The 23,303-nt window shown below is 43.5% G+C and overlaps 1 protein-coding gene across 3 annotated transcripts in view; it reads right to left on the bottom strand.

Moving 5' to 3' along the window:
• Positions 1–16,483: 16,483 nt before the first annotated feature.
• Positions 16,484–23,303, bottom strand: part of nphp1 (nephronophthisis 1) — a 103,298-nt gene continuing 96,478 nt past the window's right edge. For all 3 annotated transcript variants that reach the window (XM_048530994.2, XM_048530995.2, XM_048530996.2), the window contains 2 exons: positions 20,138–20,182; positions 16,484–19,026 (listed from right to left, as the gene is read on the bottom strand). In XM_048530994.2, the coding sequence (XP_048386951.2) occupies positions 18,748–19,026; positions 20,138–20,182 (324 nt within the window). In that variant the 3' untranslated portion in view covers positions 16,484–18,747. The remainder of the gene's footprint in view (positions 19,027–20,137; positions 20,183–23,303) is intronic.

Raw genomic sequence — 23,303 nt, 5'->3', positions numbered from 1 at the left:
TACTGGACTTGGGCTGCAGCAATTCAGGAAGGCAGCTCACCACCACCTTGTCAAGGGCAACTAGGAACAGGCAATAAATGGTAGCCCATGCTCTACAAGTGAATTTTTAAAAGCCCTAGATTAGCCAGGATTTTGCTCATTGGCACATTTATATTTGTTAATTATAAATGGTGTCCTATTTTTAGAACACTCCCTTTTAACCTCACAATTGGAAATTATTCATCATTGTTAAAAAAGGGTCTAGGCCCGAAACGTCAGCTTTTGTGCTCCTGAGATGCTGCTTGGCCTGCTGTGTTCATCCAGCTCCACACTTTGTTATCTTGGATTCTCCAGCATCTGCAGCTCCCATTATCTCTTGTTAGGCTGCAGATAAAACGAGTTACAATTCAATCTGTCAGCCTAGTCGACATGCAATAAACGTACCATTCTGTTGTTAGTGGTGGGCAGATGCTTAAACTCAGTTCTGGCTTTCAAATTTGAATCTGAGTTACATAGAAATTGGTGTTGGCTTTAAGCCTAATGTGGTAACAAATCTTTCCATTACGTTAATATATGAATAACAAAACTATAAAATTTAAGCAGAGTGCTCCAAACTCGATTAAAGCATCTAATATATGTGGGGTTCATTATACCATATACGGCTAATACGACACAAGGATTGGCCTGACAGCATTCTGAAACTTTAGAATTGTATATCTCAATTGTCATGAGGTTGATCCCAATGAGGTTGAAAGATCTTAGCACTCTAAGGGATTCAAAGGAAATGGGAATCTGCCAGCAAGGTGGAATTGAAGTTATTGGGATCAGCCGTGATCTCATTAAATGGTGAGGCCTCAAGGCACCAAATGACCTCCCTCTCAAGGTCTCTCTTGCTTAGAAAGTGAATTATTTGGGTCTTTTGTATCTCACAAGAATTACTGCAGAGGATACGGTCTGTAACCCAAGTCTTCACTTAATTGGGGTGGCATGGTGGCTCAGTGGTTAGCATCACTGCCTCGCAGCTCACACAGACTCAGGTAAGACTCCACCCTTGGGCGACTGTACGTGTGAGGTTTGCACATTCTCCCCATATCTGTGAGGGCTTCTTCTGGGTGCTCCAGTTTCCTCCCACAATCCGAAGATGTGCAGGCTAGATGGATTGGCCATGCTAATTTGCCCAGAGTGCTCGGGAATATGCAGGCTAGGTGGAGTAGCCATGGGCAATGTAGGGTTACAGGGACGGGGTGGTTCTGGGTGGGAAGTTCTCCGGACAGTCAATGTGGACTCGATGGGCCAAATGACCTGCTTCCATGATTCTGTGAAGTAGCTGCTGCAAATTTCAGCAATACTGAAATTGACAGAGTCCACAAAAGCAAGAAAAGGCCGACATTTGTATCATATCACAAGATCAAAAATGATTATAAATAAGGTAACTCATATTAATCCATTTACCCAGGAAGAGCTCAGTTTTGCCCTCAGTGAGTTGCATCATGCTATACTTGGTACAGAGTCCATAAATTACATTGAGAAGTGCCAAAAACTAAAATTTTAACCCCCGATCACATCCAGTTTGCAATATTGGGAACCATCGATTTAACTGGCAGACATTCAAAATAGATGCAATATTAGTGAATCACTTCCAAAGGTTATTTAAAGAGGTGTTAAGTAAAATGTTTAAATCGACAGGCAAAAAAAAACTTCAAAATTACCAAGCAAGAACAAAAGTGGTAAATTGAAAATAACAGAGAAAATGAAATCGCAGAGAGCTGGTCAATTAGAGCAGAGAACTCAGTGTCATAGCTGGAGGATTGTGTCCAATTCATTGTAATATGTGAAGTATTTTCAGGCCCTGGTGAGGCTGCCCAAGTGGAAATTTACTAGAATGGTGTCTGGATTGTGGAATTTCAGTTATGTGGAGGGGCTGGAAAAACTGAAATTTTTTTCAGGTTAGCAGGGAAGGTTAGGCAGTTTAATAGAGTTGGTCCCTACCAGATAGGGTTTTGTGGTGTATTTCAGGAGGTACTTGCCACAGGCTAAAGGGACAAGGGACAAGGGACAGATTTTAATCAGAGGCAAGCTGTTCCCAAAAGTTGAACACTACTTCCAGACAGCTGACATCTCCACCAGGTAAGGTGATGGTCTAATTGTATTATCACTATACGTTCATCCAGAGACCCAGGTAACATTCTGGAGATCTAAATTGAAATCCTGTCATGGCAGATAGTGGAATTTGAGTTTAATAATAATCCAGAAATAAGAATCTAATGATAACCATAAAACCATTGTCGACTTTCAAGGGGAAAAAAACCCATCTGGTTCACCAATTCCTTCAGGGCCTTACTTGGTCTGGCCTACATGTGACTCCAAACCCACAGCAATGTGGTTGACTCTTAACTGCATTCTAGGCAATTAGGAATGGGCAATAAATGCTGGTCTAGCCAGTGACACTCACGTGATGAATGAATTAACAGAAAACATGATATGAATGAAAATTCAAAGGCTTGGCAGTGAGCACGTGCGTGTGATGGAATAGGATTCCATCAGAGGATCCCACTGGCAAGAATCAGTTCAACAGATCATTGTGGGCTATCAAAGAGCTACTTGGACAAGCAGGGAGGTTCAAGATTAGCAGTGTGGCTCTGAGTCAAGGCAACATGGAAGATCTACATCCTACATACAGGCAGGTTCTGTGTCAAGGTAGCAAACAGGATCTAGATCAAGACAGTAGGGAGATTCAGTATTGGGGTGACAAGGAGATAATGGATCAAGGTAACAAGGAGGTCTGGATAAGATAACAAGGTTGTACTGGATCAACGTTAGAAGGAAGTACTGATCAAGGTAACAAGGAGGTACTGAACCAAGGTAACAAGGACGTACTGAATCAAGGTAGTAGGGAGGTTCCAGATTGTGTCACAGAGAGGTTCTAAAAGAAGGTAACAAGGAAATGCTGGAACAAGGTAACAAGAGAGTACTGCATGAAGCCCACAAGGAATTTTTTGGATCAAGGTCACAAGAACATTCTAGAACACGGTAGTAAGGTGGTTCTGTTTAAGGTCACAGGGATGTTTTTGATCAAAGTAACAACTAGGTCCTAGACCAAGCTAACATAGAGGATCTGGATCCTGATAACAAGGATGTTCGGGATCAAGGTAACAAGGAGAATCTGGTCCAAGGTAACAAGGACGTTCAGGATGAAGATAACAAGGAGGATCTGGATCAAGGTAACAAGGAGAACCTGGTTCAAGGTAACAAGGAGAACCTGGAGTTTCTGATTCAAGGTAACAGACATTTTGTATCATGGTAACAAGGTTCTGGGCCAATATAACATGGAAGTTCTAGATCAGGTAATAAAAATATAACAAGAAGGTACATGATCAAGCTAACAATGGGGTTCTGGATCACGTTAACAAAAGGCTATGGATCAAAGTAATAGATAGGTCTGGATCAAAGCTACAAGCAAGTTCTGGATCAGTGCCAAATGGAAGTTCTTGATTAAGCTCACAAGAAGAATCTGGTTTAGGGTAGGAAGGAGGCTCTGAATCAAGACAATAAAGAGGCTCTGTGTTAAAGTAACAGGGAGGGTCCTGATCAAGGTAAAAAGGAGGTAGTGGTCCAAGGTCATAGGACAGTATGGATCAAGGTACAAGGAGGTTCTTGTTCACAGTAAAAGGTAGGTTTTGGATTCAGGTAGCATGGAGTATCTAGATCCATGTATCAAGGGAGTACTGGCCAAAAGTGACTGGATCCTGATCAAGGTAACAAGGAGGTTCTGGATCAAGGAAACAACATGAAATGTTGCTGCTGCAGCATGTGGTAATATCTGGATACCAAAGTGATCCAGGATGAACTCATCTGTAATAAATGTTCGCATTTTGAGAAACTTCAGGTCAAGTTAAGTATCTGCAGCCAGAGCTGCCGAAAGTGAATCCCAGCAGGAAAGGGAACTGTTACTGGACATTTTATGTTACCTGTCTAGACTAGATAATTCAAATTTGATCTGTGATCAGAGACAGAGAATGTCACTGCAGGCAAGGCAAGTTTGGGTCCCTAGAGGATAGTACACAAGAAGCCTCAGTCCCTGCAATTGTCCAAGTTATGAAATTCTTACAAGCTGTGCAGACCAGAGTGGAGATTGCAGGGAGGATGAGCAAACTGACCATGGTAGTTTGTTACAGAGAGTCATTCAAGTTGGAGGAGCTAATAGCGATGTAAAAGTGGTCAGAGATAGTTAGGGGAATAGATACTGTTCTCTATAGCCTTGAGACCTGAAAGCTGTGTTTTCTGTACAATGCCAGAATTAAGGACCTCTCCTCATGGTTGGGCAATAACTTGGGGAGGGAGGGCAGGAATCCAGTTATCACTGCCCACGATGATACCAATGACATTGGTAGGACTAGGAAAGAAGTTCTGCTGACAGAATTTGAACAGTCAAGAGCTAACTTGAAAAGCAGAATCTCCAAGGTAATAATCTCTGGATTACTACCTGAGCCGTGGCCAAACTGGTCTAGTAAATAAATTCAAGGATCTGAATGTGTGTCTCAAACACTGGTGTAGGTGGAATGGGTTTCAATACTGACATCAGTAGAGTAGAAGGGTATTCCAGTGGGACATGCTTCACTTGAATTGTGCTAGGATCATGTCCTTGTGAATCAAGTAACTAATCAGAGTGGGGAGGGTTTGAGAGAGGGCAATTATAGGCTTACAAACAACAGGATTTGGTAATGGTACAGAGCAACTATTTGGATTCCAATACCCAGTGAGACAGGAAAGGATAGAGTGTGTAAACAGATCAAAGTGGAAAAAGGTGGTATAAAGGCAAGATTAATGGCTCTTTTCTTAAATGCATGAGGTTGTTGAAATAAATGAATTAATGGCTCACATAGAGATTATGAGATGTGATCTTATGGTCATTACAGAGACATGGTTACAAGTCAATCAAAGCTGTGAACTAAATATATAGGGTATGTCAACAGGACAGGCAAGAAAGGAAATGGTGGTGCGGTAACTTTGTTAGCACCAGATGGAATAAGTACAACAGCAAGAAATGATCTTGGATTGGAAGATACAGAATCCATAAGGGTGCAAGTAGAAATAAAGATAGGAGTAGAATGGATATGGGCAGCAGCCATTCTGTAGGAGAATAAACCAGGAGTCAAAGAGGACATATAAAAAAAGGCAGGGCATTAATCACAGATGACTTTCAACTTTGTGTAGATTGGGAGAAGCAAATTGGCAGAGATAGCGATGAGAAGAATTCATAACAGTGTATATGGGACAGTTTTCTGGAACAGAACCTTATGTAATACGCAAGCTTTATTAAATCATCTCAGAGTAAAAGATTCCCTGGGGAATAATGACCATAATAAGGTAGAATTTAGTATTCAGTCTGAAGTTGAGACCAGGAGATAAGAATATTTCTCCTGTAGCATTTTGTTACAATTTTGAATGCACAGCCTGAAAATTGATTCTACAGTAATTCTCCAAAGGCAACTGGTGGCTATCGCAAATGGACATATTTTAAGGGCATGGGGACAGAGGGAGGGAGTAGGACTAATTTTAAAGGGCTGCTAGAGGCAAAATAGACAAAATAGCCTCCTTCTACAGTTCTAAGCCTCTCTTGGGACCATGATTTGTCAGGAAATTGGCCAAATTTGGTTTTGGATCAGAGGCCTGACTTGAGAAGAAACTGATTAAAGACCCAATGATATTTACCCTTAACAGGGCTGAAACAAACCTAATTACCCACCTGCTGTAGAGGAGCATTCCCTAGCCCTGAAACCATCTCCAACAAAATGTCCAGTCTCGAAACTGACACAAAGCCCTGAAATGGTACTTTTGCCACACCTGCAAACCCAATCCTCCATGCACAGCTTCACAGGTCCAAAACATTGCAACCCAACGAAAGGCTTTCATACTAGTAAAAAATAATTCTAATGTTATACAGCCAACTTCAGTAGTCCCTATTGAATTAATTTAGTTCCTATGTCTCTATGCACATAATGTGCCCATACTAATTTGTGCCTAAAAAAAAATTGAGTTTTGTTTAAACAATGTAGCTGAGAATTGGAGTTATTGTAACGAGGTCAGCCAGGTGGACGTCCTAGAATCCTGACTGGACCCGATCAGCAGCCCCAAACAGGGAGTCCTGGCTGACAGATAAAAAGAGACATGTCTGAAATTCTGACATTCTGAGAGCTGGCTCTGAAGGAGCTGGACCAGTGTCAAGGACTTTCCACATATAAAGAGTGACTTAGTGAAAGGATAGCGGTAGAGTTATTTCAGTGGCAAGGAGAGTAGAGCCAGTCCTGAAGAAGCCGTTGCAAAAGAGTCATCTTTGAGTTGGCTGGGGGAATGATTTCTGGCATCATGCCATTATTTAGAAAGTGGGGGGAAGCATTTCTGGCATCGTGCCATTATTTAGAAAGCCTGGCTCTTTTGACACTGCTGTCAAAGACTGGACCCAGTGTGTGGAAAGAATGTGTTATATTCTTCTGGGCAAATGACATTGGAACTGATGAAAAGCAATGAGCAATTCTCAAACTATTCACAACTTCATCACCACAGATGACTTCCCACCCATAGCATCCAACCTCATCATTCACCGCCCGTTTCAATCTTCTTCCCAAAATCCACAAACCTGACTGTCCTGACTGACACATTGTCTCAGCCTGCTCCTGCCTCACTGAACTTATCTCCACTTACCTTGACTCTGTTTTCTCTCTCTGGTCCGAGAACTCCCCACCTATGTCCAGGACACCACCCACACCTTCCACCTCCTCCAAGACTTCCAATTCCCTGGCCCACAACACCTCATCTTCACTATGGGCATCCAATTCCTGTATACTTGTATCCCCCACGCAGATGGCCTAAAAGCCGTCCTCTTCTTCCTCTCCCACAGGCCCAAACAGTCCCCCTCCACCAACACCCTCATCCGCTTAACTGAACTCATCCTTACCTTTAACATCTTCTCCTTTAACTCCTCCCACTTCCTACAGACTAAGGGGGTGGCTCTGGGAACCCACATGGGCTCAAGTTATGCCTGCCTCTTTGTAGGATACGTGGAACAGTCCCTCTTCTACTGCTACACTGGCAATATCCCTCACCTCCTCCTTCGCTACATTGATGGCTGTACTGGCACCGCCTTGTGCTCCCATGAGAAGCTTGAACAATTCATCAGCTTTCATCACACCAGCCTCAAATTCATCATCTCCAAAACTTCTCTCTCCTTCCTGGACCTCTCCACTTCCATCTGTGGTGACCACCTTGAAACCGAAATCTATTTCAAGCCCACCGACTCCCACAGCTACTTAGACTACACCTCCTCTAACCCACCATCCTGCAAGAATGTGATCCCCTACTCCCAATTCCTCCACCTCTACACCCAAGATGGGGTGTTCTACTCCCGAACATCCCAGATGTCCTCTTATTTCCAAGACTGCAACATCCCCCCACTTCGGTGATCAAAAATGCCCTCAGTCGCATCTCTTGTATTTCCTGCACCTCTGCCTGCACATCCCCTCCCACCAACAAAAATAAGGACAGAACCCCCTTGTCCTCACATATCACCCCACAAACCTCTGTATCCTACGTATCATTCTCTGCCACTTCCACCACCTACAATCTGACCCCACAACCAAAGAGATATTTCCCTCCCCAACCCATCTGCCTTTCATGGGGACCGCACTCTCCATGACTCCCTCATCCACTCCACACTCCCCACTAACCCTATCACGCCTGGCACCTTTTCCTATAACCGCAGGAAGTGCTACACCTGCCCCTATACCTCCCTCCGCACCTTCATTCAAGGCACCAAACAAACCTTTCACATTAGACTGGGGTTCACCTGCACATCTGTCATCATGGTCTATTGCATCCGCTGCTCCCAATGTGGCCTCTTCTACATTGGTGAAATCAAGCAGAGGCTCAGTGACTGTTTTGTAGAGCATTTGTACTCTGTTCGCAACAAACAACAACACCTTCTGGTCACAAACTATTTCAACACCCCCTTCCAATCCCTGGGTGACATCGCCATCCTGGGCCTCCTCCGGTGTCTCAATGATGCCACCAGCAAACTGGACAAGTAGTGCCTCATATTCTTGCCTGGGAGCCTTCAGCCTGATGGCCTAAACTTGGATTTTGCCAGTTTCAAAATGTCCCCACCCCAGCCTCATCCCCCATGTCCATCTTCTCTCCCACCTTTCCACCCCTCCTACCTCACTGACCAATCCCAAGCACTCCTTGCTTGCACTCACATATCACCTTCCCACCTACCTTCCCTAGTCCCACCCCTCCTCTCTCTATTTCTAGCCCCCTCCCCCATTTCTGAAGCAGGATCCTCGATCCAAAACATCAGCTTTCCTGGTCCTCTGATGCTGCCTGCTGTGTTCCTCAAGTTCCACACTTATCTCTGACTCCAGCTTCTGCAATTCTTACTATCTCTGTACAACTCCCCTGGAGGCTTGTAGACCCACAGCTTTTTTAGTTATTGTGATCCTAATTTTCTAAGGCCTTGGAGACTAAAACTTTTCAAGAATTGATAGATTTAGTTAAGGAATGTTATGACTCCAAGCATCCTCTAATTCTGAAATGCTATAGTTTTTACTCAGCAATTCAAGAACCAGGGGAATCAGTACTGAGATTATCGACAAGATTAAGATGCCTGGCAGAGGCATATGACTTTGGGTGAATTCTGAATGAGATGGTGAGTGACTAGTAGGCACGTGGGACTAATGATGTAACCATGCAAAATCTCCGACTAGTGAAGCCCGTCTGGACTTCAAATTGGTCTGATGAAGCGTCTAGGCCCAAAACATCAGCTTTGGTGCTCCTGAGATGCTGCTTGGCCTGCTGCGTTCATCCAGCTCCAAACTTTGTTATCTTGGACTTCAAACAGGCACTTTAAGCGGTTTCATCATTGGAAAACATGGCAAGTGCAGCATATGAGTTGCAGGGTATTCCAAATGGAGGTGGACACCCTCACCAGTCTGACCAACCTTGGGGAACACCGCTTAAATGAAGGCAATTGCACAGCCTCACTCAGGGCATTTCTTGAACAGAGGGACACTCAGTTATTCCACACAGCAAAAACCCTAAAATTAAGCCAAGCCTTGGCCAAATGGTTAAAACTTTTATCAGGATCCAGGCCAGCAAGCCATTGTAGTTGCTGTGGGTGTGTCGTCTCAAGACAGCAAAGGAGATCTAAACTAAGTCAAAAAGAGAACTCATAGGCCAGTTTCCAAGATAGTACACACCCTGGAAAGTCCACATATATCTGGTTTGAAACAGTTAAATTGTTAAGCAACATCCAAATCAGAACCAATCAAAGTAATTGTCTGGTTAAATAGTCACCCAGTTCTAATTTTACTACAAGCAGTGGTAACTGAACCAGCTGCCTCTCATCAGGAACCTGAGCCGAAGTTCCCAGTCACCCAATTCTAATAGAGGTTGAAACTGGCGTGACCATTTCAGTGACCACAGAACCAGTTATTAACAAAGTTCATTCTGGACTCCAATCCTTGAGATTGCACAAAACCTTGGCCAGACTGAAAACCTATACCGGGGAACCCTTCCAGATTAAGAATACATCTTCGGTTCTGGTGTCTTGAAAAGCAGCTGAGTCCGTTATAACTGAGTATCGCAAAAGGCTCAGGCACAAGCTTGATGGAGTGAAATTGGTTGAGAAAGATACACATAGATTGGCTCAACATTTTTCAATTAGAAAATGGCTGCCTGAGTGAAGTCCTTATTAAATACCTGGAAGTCTTTCAGGAAGGGCTAGGGACAATCAAAGAAGCCAAGGCCACGTTCCATTTTGATCAGGAAGCAATTGCACGATTCTGCCATTTGCCTTATGGGCAAAAGTAGAGGCAGAAATCAGAAGGCTGGAAAATGAAAAAAATCATCAAACCCGTCCAGTTTGCAAAATGGGCATCACTGGTCATACCAATTTTGAAGCTCAAGGGGTCAGTTCACCTTTGTGGAGATTTTAAACAAACTGTAAACCACTTCTCACTGCTTGATAAATACCCAATCCCTCAGAAAGAGGAATTATATGCAAAGCTGGCAGGGAGGCTGCCTTCCATGAAGTTGAACATGAACCATGTGTACTAGCAACTAAGGTTAGATAAGGACTCTTAGAAGTATGCTACAACTAATACCCATAGGGGTTTGTACAATATACAAGTTTGCCATGTGGGGTATCATCAGCCTGTGCAATTCTTCAGATGAAAATGGAGAACATTTGTCAAGATCTACCTTAGAACGCCATTTATTCAGATGTACTATTACGAGGAAAGATCAATAAGGAACACTTAGAATTTGGATATAGTCCTTAAGATGTTTCTCCCAGGTGGGTGTACACCTTAGAAAGCAGAAATGTGTGTTTCACACACCCCAAGTGACCTATTTGGGCTACAGAGTCAACAAAACTGAGTTACACCCATTGGAAGATAAAATCAGAGCAATCAAAATTGTCCTGGTTCCCACGTCTGTACTGAAGCTTAGGTCATTTCTTGGGCTGCAAATTTTAAGGAAGGTTTGTACATAATCAGGTCTCCATCTTGGCATCCTTAAATCAACTGTTAAAGGCTCAGCCTTGGAAATGGTCACGTATCTAAGTCACAGCTCTCAGGGAAGTGAAAAAAAAGCTATCAGCCTCAAAGGTGTTGGCACACCATGATCCCAAGCGAGATCTGGTATTGATAAGCAATGACCCCTGCAAATACAGCACTGGGGTAGTATTAGCTCATAGGTGGCACAGAGGAGAGGGACACCGAATAGCATATGCATCCATGACTTTGGCTAATGTAGAGCATAAATACACCCACAAACAGAAAGAAGGTTTTATGGTCTTATTTGGAGTCAGGAAGTTCCACCAATGCCTTTTATGGATGTAGGTTTGTCAAAATAACCAATCATAAACCCCTACTAGGTCTACTTAAGGAGGATAAGGTGGTGCGGCCCATAGCTTCAGCAGTGGGCTCTAATACTGTGTATAATTACAAGTTGAAATATTGGCCAGGAGGCCAAGTGGTAAATGCAGATGCATTAGGCTGTCTCCCACTGACAGATGCACCACTGGTGGTACTGCCACTGGAACAGTCCATAGTTGTTAACAATTTTATGAATGCACTTACAGTCACAGCTGACAATATCAGACTTTTGATGCAGGAAGATCCAGTCCTGGCAAAACTGAAGCAGCTGCAGGTAATGGGGGAAACCAAAGGGCCGTCACAACCAGAACTGAAAACGTTTGGACCCGGAGAGACCAGATGACAGTAGATAATGGCATATCATTATGGGGAGCAAACATGTCTGTCCCAAGCAAAGGTCACTACCAGATACTGGCTGAAATCCATTAGGGGTCTCTAAAATGAAAATGTTGTGAAGTTGAGTCTGGAAGCCAGGCTTGGATGCAGAAGAAGCTGCGTTGGTGCAATGCCCAAAGTGCCAACAAGAACAAAGATTACTGCCATCAGATTACTGGGAATGGCCGCATAAACTCTGGGCTTGGTTACACTTTGACGACGCAGGTTCTTTCATGGGCTCAAAGTTCTTAGTCATTGCAGACACCCATTCAAAGTTCATCAAACATGGTTATGACAATAGAAAAACTGTGCACATCTTTTTAAATACACAGGCTCCCAGAAGGTCACAGATAACAGGCCATCATTTACCAAGGGGGAGTAGTCAAATGGGATTTAACATATAAGGTCAGCTTCACAGCATAAATCATCCAATGGACTGGCAGAAACAGCAGTCCAACCGCCAAAGACAGGCTTGAAGGAATAGCTGACAGCTTTGCTAGGTACCAAACCATCCCAGTTCCTATTTGATTATAGCATTGGTCCTCATGCAACTACAGGGATAGCTCCAGCAGAGTTACTAATAGGGAGACTACACCACGTTCTTCCTGGGACTGGGTTGGCAGGGGAACAGGTGCAATATAACGGCATCAAGAACACCATTGTCAGATGCCAGATGTCAGCAACGATCATCCTGAACAAGTACATGGGCCATAGAATGCTGCAAACTTGCAAATGGTGTGGGAGCAAAGTGTGCCCTGCTCCTCCAAACAATCAGAAAGGCTGTCAGAACCCATGGGTTCTCCATCTCTGTCAAGTTCTGAAGAAGCTTCTGAATCTAAGACGGACACGGCTGATCTCTCTGCATTGATGCCTTTGCTACCAGCAGAATAAAGTGAATTTCTCTCACGATGCTCCAGGCTCAAGAGGAGAACTCCGTACATTACATGCCGCCCATATCCAACGCAGAATCGGAGCAGCCTGAATCTGTGCTAAGACACCCAAGGAGGCGCCTCAAGAGAAGGGACCAGCTTATATCCACGGACTCAGACGGGGAGGGATACACTGATTGTAACGGTCAGCCAGGTGGACTTAGAATACATGTTCCTTGAATGGAGTTGATAATGGGAACTGCAGATGCTGGAGAATCCAAGATAATAAAATGTGAGGCTGGATGAACACAGCAGGCCCAGCAGCATCTCAGGAGCACAAAAGCTGACGTTTCGGGCCTAGACCCTTCATCAGAGAGGGGGATGGGGTGAGGGTTCTGGAATAAATAGGGAGAGAGGGGGAGGCGGACCGAAGATGGAGAGAAAAGAAGATAAGTGGAGAGGAGAGTATAGGTGAGGAGGTAGGAAGGGGATAGGTCAGTCCAGGGAAGACGGACAGGTCAAGGAGGTGGGATGAGGTTGGTAGGTAGGAGATGGAGGTGCGGCTTGGGGTGGGAGGAAGGGATGGGTGAGAGAAAGAACAGGTTAGGGAGGCAGAGACAGGTTGGACTGGTTTTGGGATGCAGTGGGTAGAGGGGAAGAGCTGGGCTGGTTGTGTAGTGCAGTGGGGGGAGGGGACAAACTGCGCTGGTTTTGGGATGCGGTGGGGGAAGGGGAGATTTTGAAGCTGGTGAAGTCCACATTGATACCACTAGGCTGCAGGGTTCCCAAGCGGAATATGAGTTGCTGTTCCTGCAACCTTCGGGTGGCATCATTGAGGTACTGCAGGAGGTCCATGATGGACATGTCATCTAAAGAATGGGAGGGGGAGTGGAAATGGATTGCGACTGGGAGGTGCAGTTGTTTATGGCGAACCGAGCGGAGGTGTTCTGCAAAGCGGTCCCCAAGCCTCTGCTTGGTTTCCCCAATGTAGAGGAAGCCACACCGGGTACAGTGGATACAGTATACCACATTGGCAGATGTGCAGGTGAACCTTTGCTCAATGTGTAAAGTCATCTTGGGGCCTGGGATAGGGGTGAGGGAGGACGTGTGGGGGCAAGTGTAGCATTTCCTGCGGTTGCAGGGGAAGGTGCCGGGTGTGGTGGGGTTGGAGGGCAGTGTGGAGCGTACAAGGGAGTCACGGAGAGAGTGGTCTCTCTGGAGAGCAGACAGGGGTGGGGATGGAAAAATATCTTGGGTGGTGGGGTCGGATTGTAGATGGCGGAAGTGTCAGAGGATGATGCATTGTATCCGGAGGTTGGTGGGGTGGTGTGTGAGAACGAGGGGGATCCTCTTTGGGTGGTTGTGGCGGGGGCAGGGTGTGAGGGATGTGTTGCGGGAAATGCGGGAGACGCGGTCAACGGCGTTCTCGACCACAGTGGGGGGAAAGTTGCGGTTGGGCGGGGGCGGGGTGTGAGGGATGTGTTGTGGGAAATGCGGGAGACGCGGTCAAGGGCGTTCTCGACCACTGTGGGGGTCTGCTCCCACAATGAGGAAAATTCCATCCACTATTCCCAATTCCTCCGCCTCCGCCGCATCTGCTCCCGCACATCCCAGATGTCCAAGTTCTTCAAGGACCGCAACTTTCCCCCCACAGTGGTCGAGAATGCCCTTGACCGCGTCTCCCGCATTTCCCGTAACACATCCCTCACACCCCGCCCCCGCCACAACCGCCCAAAGAGAATCCCCCTCGTTCTCACACACCACCCCACCAACCTCCGGATACAACGCATCATCCTCCGACACTTCCGCCATCTACAATCCGACCCCACCAACCAAGACATTTTTCCATATCCACCCCTGTCTGCTTTCCGGAGAGACCACTCTCTCCGTGACTCCCTTGTTCACTCCACACTGCCCTCCAACCCCACCACACCCGGCACCTTCCCCTGCAACCGCAGGAAATGCTACACTTGCCCCCACACCTCCTCCCTCACCCCTATCCCAGGCCCCAAGATGACTTTCCACATTAAGCACAGGTTCACCTGCACATCTGCCAATGGGGTATACTGCATCCACTGTACCCGGTGTGGCTTTCTCTACATTGGGGAAACCAAGCAGAGGCTTGGGGACCACTTTGCAGAACACCTCCGCTCGGTTCGCACCTCCCAGTCGCAATCCATTTCCACTCCCCCTCCCATTCTTTAGATGACATGTCCATCATGGGCCTCCTGCAGTGCCTCAATGATGCCACCCGAAGGTTGCAGGAACAGCAACTCATATTCCGCTTGGGAACCCTGCAGCCTAATGGTATCAATGTGGACTTCACCAGCTTCAAAATCTCCCCTTCCCCCACCGCATCCCAAAACCAGCCCAGTTTGTCCCCTCCCCCCACTGCACCACACAACCAGCTCAGCTCTTCCCCTCCACCCACTGCATCCCAAAACCAGTCCAACCTGTCTCTGCCTCCCTAACCTGTTCTTCCTCTCACCCATCCCTTCCTCCCACCCCAAGCTGCACCTCCATCTCCTACCTACTAACCTCATCCCACCTCCTTGACCTGTCCGTCTTCCCTGGACTGACCTATCCCCTCCCTACCTATACTCTCCTCTCCACCTATCTTCTTTTCTCTCCATCTTTGGTCCACCTCCCCCTCTCTCCCTATTTATTCCAGAACCCTCACCCCAACCCCTTCTCTGATGAAGGGTCTAGGCCCGAAACGTCAGCTTTTGTGCTCCTGAGATGCTGCTGGGCCTGCTGTGTTCATCCAGCCTCACATTTTATTACCCTGAATGGAGTTGTTAATCTGGTCCAATCATGTAGTCCTGGCTGGCAGACATAAACAGAGTGTCAGACATTCTGAGAACTGGTTCTAAGGGAGCTAGATCAGTGCCCAGGATTTTCGATGTATAAATCAAGGGTGACTTGATGACATACTGGCCTCTGCAGTTATTTCAAGAATTCTCCAAAACAAATTGGATAAAGCATATTTCACAATCATTGCTCCAGTTCATTGTGTAAATGGGAGTGGCATTTGAATTTGCTAATGTTGACATTACTGGGAGTGATTATACAGCAATTTTTGAAGGTGCAAATAAAAGGCTTGTAAAATCCAAACAGAAGATTTTAGTACATGCAGTACCTGTAAAGAGAAAGGACAGGTCTCTGTTGAATTAATTAATCTCAGGAAGGCAGCAGTTGATTTGCTACCATTGGCCTTAATACCTTGACGTTAGGAAGAATTAAAATGAATGACGCTGTTTATTCTTGACGATTGTTGTTTCAAAGTGTTATGTGGCTAATTTGCGATAGAATAATTTAGCATTACTGTTGACTAGCCTTGTGGTAAAGAAAAATCACTTGGGTTGTCTGTACCAATGAGATAGTACTATGTCATAGTAATCACAATCTCAAATAGAGGACAGGAAAGGGAATAAGTAGTTTGCATTTTTAAATGTTGTAATTCTTTTTCTTAAAAAAATCAAGTAGCTGCCAGCGCACAAGAAACAAGAAATTATTAATTTACTTGAAAGAAAATTCCTTCTTTCTTAAAAGCAGTGACTCATTGCTGGAGTATGACTTTACAAGGATCAAACACCAATAGTATCTTATACAAATATCATCACTTGCATAAACCTTGGTAGTTGACAATGAATACAGCTCATGGAACCCTTACAATAATTGTACAGTGGTCAGAGAAAATGCTATTAAAATGGAAGGAATGAATACAAAGATATCCTCTGTGATCAAAACTACACTCGACTGGAGATAAAAAGCCAATTATATCTGCTTTTGAATTGGGAAAACTCATTCAGCAATTTATACTGACTTCTATTTAAATTGGATACAGAGACTTCAGGTACAAGGAATTTTATAAATGTATGGGGCAAAGTGAATAGTTCAAATTAAATATACTATGGGTATGCAAACAATGCTGTTCTGGAATGTGCAGGAATCTGCCCTCTCTAACAATTACCTGCATATATGCAAATCAATGTTACATGGAAAATGCCTATTCATCTTCTTTGGAATACTACTTGCTTATCTGTAACAGCCCTTAGGTATGAATGACGCCTGCTCTGTTTAGTGCCTTTAATACGCCTTATTTGATAAGAACCAGTAACATTAAAGAATATTGGAACCATATTTTTCTAGTTGCAAACTGTCAATGTCAAAATATATTAGAAACTTTGAAGATTTGATTCAACACTTTATAGATAGTCACCCTCAGTAAATGTACTTAGATATTCTATCTAGCACCCAATCCAACGTCTCTGGCATTCTGTTCTGGTAAGCAAGCGGGATGGGTCCACAAAGGTAGATAACAATAGGTAGGAAAATCATTTACTTTTATTTCAAAATTGTGCAATGCTCCAGATACCACAACCATTATCCCCACCACCCACATTCTGCTAACTATTTCTGTCTACCTAGATCTGTTTCCTGACACATATTCCTTTCCAATAGTCCGTACTGCTTGTACTAGACCCATCTCTGAGAACATATTTATCACACACTTCCATTTTACTATTGACTAATGCATCAGTTTCTGTCGCTGAACTTGATTATGGGATGGATAAATTTCATATTTAGGGTTGAGAGGAGTTGAGGATAAGCAGGTCAGCCATGGTCTCATCAAATGGCAGAGTAGGCTCATTGGACTGAATGGTCTACTTCTGTTCCTTTATCTCATGTGGTTAAACATAATTAATTAATAAAGGCAAGTTATTCTTGCTGTTTAGGGAAAAAGGAGTTATTACAGCAAAATAATATGCAAAGTCTAGATCAACTTCCCAATAAGTCAGAGAATCCAACCTATGTTACAACAGCAAAAGGGAAGTCATTGTAATCACAAGCACTACCAATCATTAGGTTGTAACAGGTCCCAAAATGGCAGTAGGGAAGGCCTTGCAGAAATCAAAGGGATCAATCAGACTTGCAGGCTTCCAATAGCCAGTCTGTGCTATCTGTAGGAGCAGAGAGAATGTGGATGGTAATACCTTTGGGGTTCTTGAATGGGCATGGTTGCCCAGAAAGCAGCCACGTTGTTCCAAACAGGATTTAACTGATGAGCCAGCAACAAGGAGCTGCAGATAAACTCTCAAGAGGCAGCAGGAGGAAATTCTAAAAGTCCATAAGTGAGCTGGCAGATGAGCACTGATGTAACAGAGCTGCTGGCATGGTGCCCAATCTTAAACCCACTTCATACCCTTAAGTTTGCCATCCTACTCAAGGTCAGAAGAAATTCTTGTCCCCGTAATGTTGTTGTTAACTTCAATTCAGTTTGCCATGGTTTTATATTTTAATCCTGGGGGCATCAAATCTACACTAGTAATGTAAACCCTAGGACCAAGTAAGCTCATAAGAATTAGGAGCAGAGGAAGGCTATTCAGCCCTTCATGCCTACTCCACCATTCTATAAGATTATGGCTGATCACAGCACAAATCTGAAACAATTCCCTTAACTCTTCACTCTCTTGCAGATCAAAAATCTATCTAATGCAGTCTTGAATAAATTCAATATCTGGAATTCAGAACTGAAATAGGTGGCCTCAAATAGGTAATCATACTGAATGGTGGAGAGATTAAAGGGCCAAATGACCTACTTCTGCTCCCAATTCGTTGGGTTTTGCTCCAGTAATCAGTCACATATTTCTTGATTAAATCTCAACTTTTGAAAAATCTCATCCTGAAATTTTGCTCATCTTGAATTTAATTAATAATTGAGTTATGTACACATTTACAAACCACCCTTCAAGTCCATGATTTGAGTCAGTTTCATTTAACTGAAAATAAGTCATCACTTTTAAGCATAAGACTTTTAGCTATTAGCTAATATGTTAACACGTTACCAACATCACGAAATTCACCTACAAATAACATAATTTCCTCTCACTGAAAAAGTACATTTAATAAAAGGTTTTGTACATGAATCGATCCAATCAATTAAGGCTGTAAGAAGTAGCAATCAAATATATTATAGTTGCTAACTGGAATGTACTTTTCAAAGGGTCACCATCAGGAATTTCTTAGAAAATGTAACATAAGATCCAATGAACCGTAGTAAAGCTACTGGACTCGCATGGTAAATTATTTGATGTATTCAGGTATTATAAGCCACTGGCCCTTTAAAACAAAACGTGCTTAGCTTGGCTATTTTGACATTCTTTTTTGACGAATGCAATAATTTAATCTATATATAGGTCTCAATAAGAACATCGAGTGAGTATTCTGTATGATTAGCACAACATATTGATTGAGCTACAGTTGGGTAACTGTAAAGGTACAAATATTTGGACAGATACAGTTTTAATGCAAAAGCAATTCTAAGGTCATGAGTTTAAGTCTATGACAAACAGCTGTGAAATAAATGCAGTATTAAATCCTTGAAAAGGAGTTATTTGAAGGATTCTGGCACGAAAATACTGACAAACCACCACTAGTTGAGATGTAAGAGGCCTTCAAAAAATAACCTTCAACAATATCATAATTCTGAAGACTAATAAAGCCTCATGCCACTTGCATGTAATCTAATAAATTTGTAAAGTTCATCAAAACATTGTGAAACTATTCCCCTTTAATATCAAATTCGAGAGTCAGTTTACAGGAACAGCGTTTCTACCCATTCCCAGGAAATCATAGCTTATCTCTGCAATATCAAAAACTTGATAAGCATGTTCTGGAGAAAGCAGGCTGTACAGGGATCCATTTTTTTCTTGACTTTCTTGTAAAAAGTTAGCAATGGCCTTCCAGCGGCTTATTTCAACTTCATCATCGGTCCATTTGTTTGCTGGTAACATGGTGGAATGAAGAAGAGGATATGCACTGTCATGGTACACTTGGACAAATAAATTCTTCAGAAATGTTGCATCCCTCTGAAAATAACAGGAACAAGCTCTAGCTTATTTCAATAATGAAGATATTTAATATTCATTTAAAAATAAGATTAACTTTATGACTTTGTCGTCAAAGAATTTCAAAATTTAAACCAAAATAAAACAAAAGTCCTGAGTAAAAACATTCTATAGGATAGAGTCCCATGCGAAACAATAAGGAACTTATCTTGGTGTATTCTGCACATTTCATAGTAAAATACGAATGTAAAATGCAATAACTACTAATCCAAGGTATTGGTAGGTTTTTTAAACATATAGATTTACAAAAAAGACTCTTATGGCACAGTGGAAGTGACCCTATCTCTTTGACTGAAGGTCACCCATGTTGAAATTCTACCTGCCATGTAGGTGTGACACAACTTGTCTGAACAGACTGTTTAAAATAATTTCTGTATGTAAAAACAAACTTCAGAAATTGTAGTTGTACTGCCACTTCAACATTTTCAATTTTGCAATGACACAGTATTGTTGTATAGTTTAACACATTGAATATGATAGTATAATTCAGAAGTCAAACTGAATATCTTTCATATTTATACTTTAAATTTAATTGAGTTGCCTTTTACGGCCACTGGACATCTTTCAAAGCATTTGTCAGCTAACAAAGTACTTTTTGAAGTGTAGTTACTGATGTGGTAACGTAACACTGTCACCTCAGTCATGATATTCAAGGTTCACTTTCCAGGAGAATGAGAGATGCAAAATGCCAGCTGCAGAAAATTATAAAATGGATTGCTAGTTGCGGTAAATGTTTAGCTTCATGATTGCAGTTTCACAGAATATCGGCTGATTGTGTTATGTCATAATGTTATGATATCATGAAATCAGAGTATTCATTAATTAGCAAGATATAGACTACCATTTCTAAGATAACAAAATGTGGAGCTGGATGAACACAGCAGGCCAATTTGTGCTGCTGAGATGCTGCTTGGCCTGCTGTGTTCATCCAGCTCCACACTTTGTTATCTTGGATTCTCCAGCATCTGCAGTTCCCATTATCACTGACGACCATTTCGCCTCACTTGTTAACAGCATGCATTTATGGGGCAATGAATCTCAGAAGATTTAAAAACAGCATTTAATACTTTACCTTCATAGGCCAGCTGAGAGTTGCTTCCTTTTCAGACCATGCACTCTGTCAAATGGAAATCATACTTCCATCAATTGCAAAGGAAAATGTCGCTATTTGCGGTTACAGAAATAAAAATATTCAAATAAACATGTAGAGAAGTGTAAAGCATTTATTTTGTTATAAAGAACAGGGAAAGACTTTTGTCTAAGACTATTTACCTAGACTATTGTCTAAAGTAATGGTGAATGACTGAATGTTGTGGATGTGCTGCCAATCAAGCAGGTTGCTTTTCCTGGACAGTGTCAAGCTTCTTGATTGAGGTTTGAGCTGCACTATTCCAGGCAAGTGCAGAATGTTTCATCACACTGCTGACTTGTACCTTGTAGATAGGGGGGACAGGAGGTGAGTTATTTGCTACAGTATTCCTCGCCTCTAACCTGCTCTTGTAGCCTCTAATTATCTGGCTGGTCCAGTTCAAAATCTGATTAATGGTAACTCTCCCTGCAAGATGCTTATAGTGGGAGATTCAGTGAAACCACTGAATGTCAAGGAGCAAAGGTTAGATTGTCTCTTATTAGAGATGACCTGCCTGGTATGTGAATGGATCAAATGTTAATTGCCACTTTTCAGTCCAGGCTTGGAATTTGTCCAGGTTTTGCGACACTTGAACATGGACTACTTCAGTATATGAGAAGTTGGGAATGGTGCTGAACATTGTGCAATCATCAGCAAACATTCCTACTTCAGACCTGATGATGAAAGGTCGCTGAAGCAGCAGCTGAAGATGCTTAAGCATAGGACACTATCCCAAGGAGCTCCTGCAGAGACGTCCTGATGCTGAAATGACTGATCTGCAACAACTACAACCATCCTCCTATGTGCCAGTTATGACTCCAACCACCAGAGTTTTCTGCGATTAACACAGACTCCAATTTTACTAGGGCTCCATGATGTTGCGCTTGGTTAAATGTGGCCTTAATCTCAAAGGCTGTCTTTACTGGAATTTATGTTTTAACCAAGTTTATCATGAGGCCAGCAGCTGGATGGCTACGGTGGAACCCAATCGGTATGCTGCAAGGAGTGGTGCTGGGTCCACTGCTTTTCATCATATATAAATAATTTGGATGTGAATATAGGAGGTATGATTAGATTAGATTCCCTACAGTGTGGAAACAGGCCATTCAGCCCCACAAGTCCACACCGCACCTTGAAGCATCCCACCCAGACCCATTCACCTATAATCCACAGACCTCTGAACACTACAGGCAATTTAGCATGGCCAATCCACCTAGCCTGCACATCTTTGGGCTGTGGGAGGAAACCGGAGCACCTGGTGGAAACCCCCACAGGCAAAGGGAGAATGTGCAAACTCCACACAGTCGCCCGAGGCTGGAATCAAACCCGGGTCGCTGGAGCTGTGAGGCTGCAGTGCTAACCACTGAGCCACCGTGCCGCCCACCTAGGTATGGTTAATAAGTTTGCATATGACACCAAAATTGGTGGTGTAGTGAACAGCCAACAGGTTATGTCAGAGTACAACAGGTCCTTGATCAAATGGGCAATGGGCCGAGGAGTGGCAGATAGAGTTTAATTTAGATAAATGTGAGGTTCTGCATTTTGGTGAGGCGAATCAGGGCAGGACATATACACTTAATGATAAAGTTTTGAGAAGTGTTGCTGAACAAAGAGACCTAGGAATGCAAGTTCATAGGTTCTTGAAAGTGCAGACGTAAGTGAACAGGATAGTGAAGGCAGCGTTTGGTGCATTTGCCATTACTGGTCCCTGCACTGAGTATAGGAGTTGGAAAGTCATATTGCAGTTGTACAGGACATTGGTTAGGCCACCTTTGGAATACTTTGTTCAGTTCTGGTCTCCCTGCTGGTACAATAACAACTTTTAAAAGGCATCTGGATGGGCATATGAATAGTAAGGGTTTCAACGAATACGAGCCAAATGCTGGAAAATGCGACTAGGTTAATTTGGGATATCTTGTCATTGTGGGCAAGTTAGACTGAAGGTAACAAAGCGTGGAGCTGGATGAACACAGCAGGCCAAGCAGCATGTCAGGAGCACAAAAGCTGACATTTGGTCTCGGCCCGATATGTCAGCTTTTGTGCTCCTGAGATGCTGCTTGGCGTGCTGTGTTCATCCAGCTTCACACTTTGTTATTTTGGATTCTCCAGCATCTGCAGTTCCCTTTATCTCTGATCACAAGTTCGACTGAAGGGTCTGTTTTCACGCTATACATCCCTATGACTCTTAAGTGCCGAGAGGGTGAGCCATCTTGGTCTTGCCATAGGTCCAAGCAGTAAGATGCCAATTCAAATCACTCCATTTGAGATTAAGAAACAGCTTGATTCATTGGATAATGCAAAGGCTATGAGCGGTGACAGCATTCTGGCAAAAGTACTGAAGAATTGTGCACCAGAACTTGCTGGTACTCTTGGCCAAACTGTTCCAGTCCAACTACAATATTGGCATCTATCTGACAATGTGAAAAATTGCCCAGATTTGTCACGCACACAAAACATCCAAAAAATATAACCTGGCCATTACCTTCCCGTCAGTCTACTCTTAATCGTCAGTAGTGATGGAAGGTATCAACAACAACAGTGCTGTCAAGCAGCACAAGCTCAGCAATAACCTGCTCACTGACACCCACCACAGTCATCTGGACAGACTTGGTTAAAACATGAATTTCAGAGAAGACGGCCTTTGAGTTTAAGGCCACATTTAACCAAGTGTGGCATCATGGAGCCCTGGTAAAATTGTAGTCTGTGCTAATCGGAGAAAACTCTCTGGTGGTTAGAGTCATTCCTGGCACATAGGAAGATGGTTGTGATTGTTACAGATCAGTCATTTCAGCAGCAGGGCATCTCTGCAGGAGTCCAAAAAGCAGCCTTGCAGCAAAACCCTCTGTCTCCCATCTTCGAGCCACCCATGTATCCAAATTGCTAGTTTTCCCTGTATTCCATGTGATCTACCTTGTTAACCAGTCTGCTATGCAGAACCTTGTCAATCACTTTACTGAAGACCATATTGACCATGTCCACTGCTCTGCCTTCATCAGTCTTCTTCAATACTTCCTCAGAAAACTCAACTGTTAGTGATTTCTGGCTGAAGATTGTTGCTAACGTTTCAGAGTTATTTTTTGCACCGATGTGCTGGGTTCTCCCATTATTG

This window comes from Stegostoma tigrinum, chromosome 4 (assembly GCF_030684315.1).
Source record: "Stegostoma tigrinum isolate sSteTig4 chromosome 4, sSteTig4.hap1, whole genome shotgun sequence".
Classification (NCBI taxonomy): domain Eukaryota; kingdom Metazoa; phylum Chordata; class Chondrichthyes; order Orectolobiformes; family Stegostomatidae; genus Stegostoma; species Stegostoma tigrinum.
The sequence above is the reverse complement of the archived record's forward strand: the minus strand, read 5'-3'. Positions and strand labels throughout refer to the sequence as shown.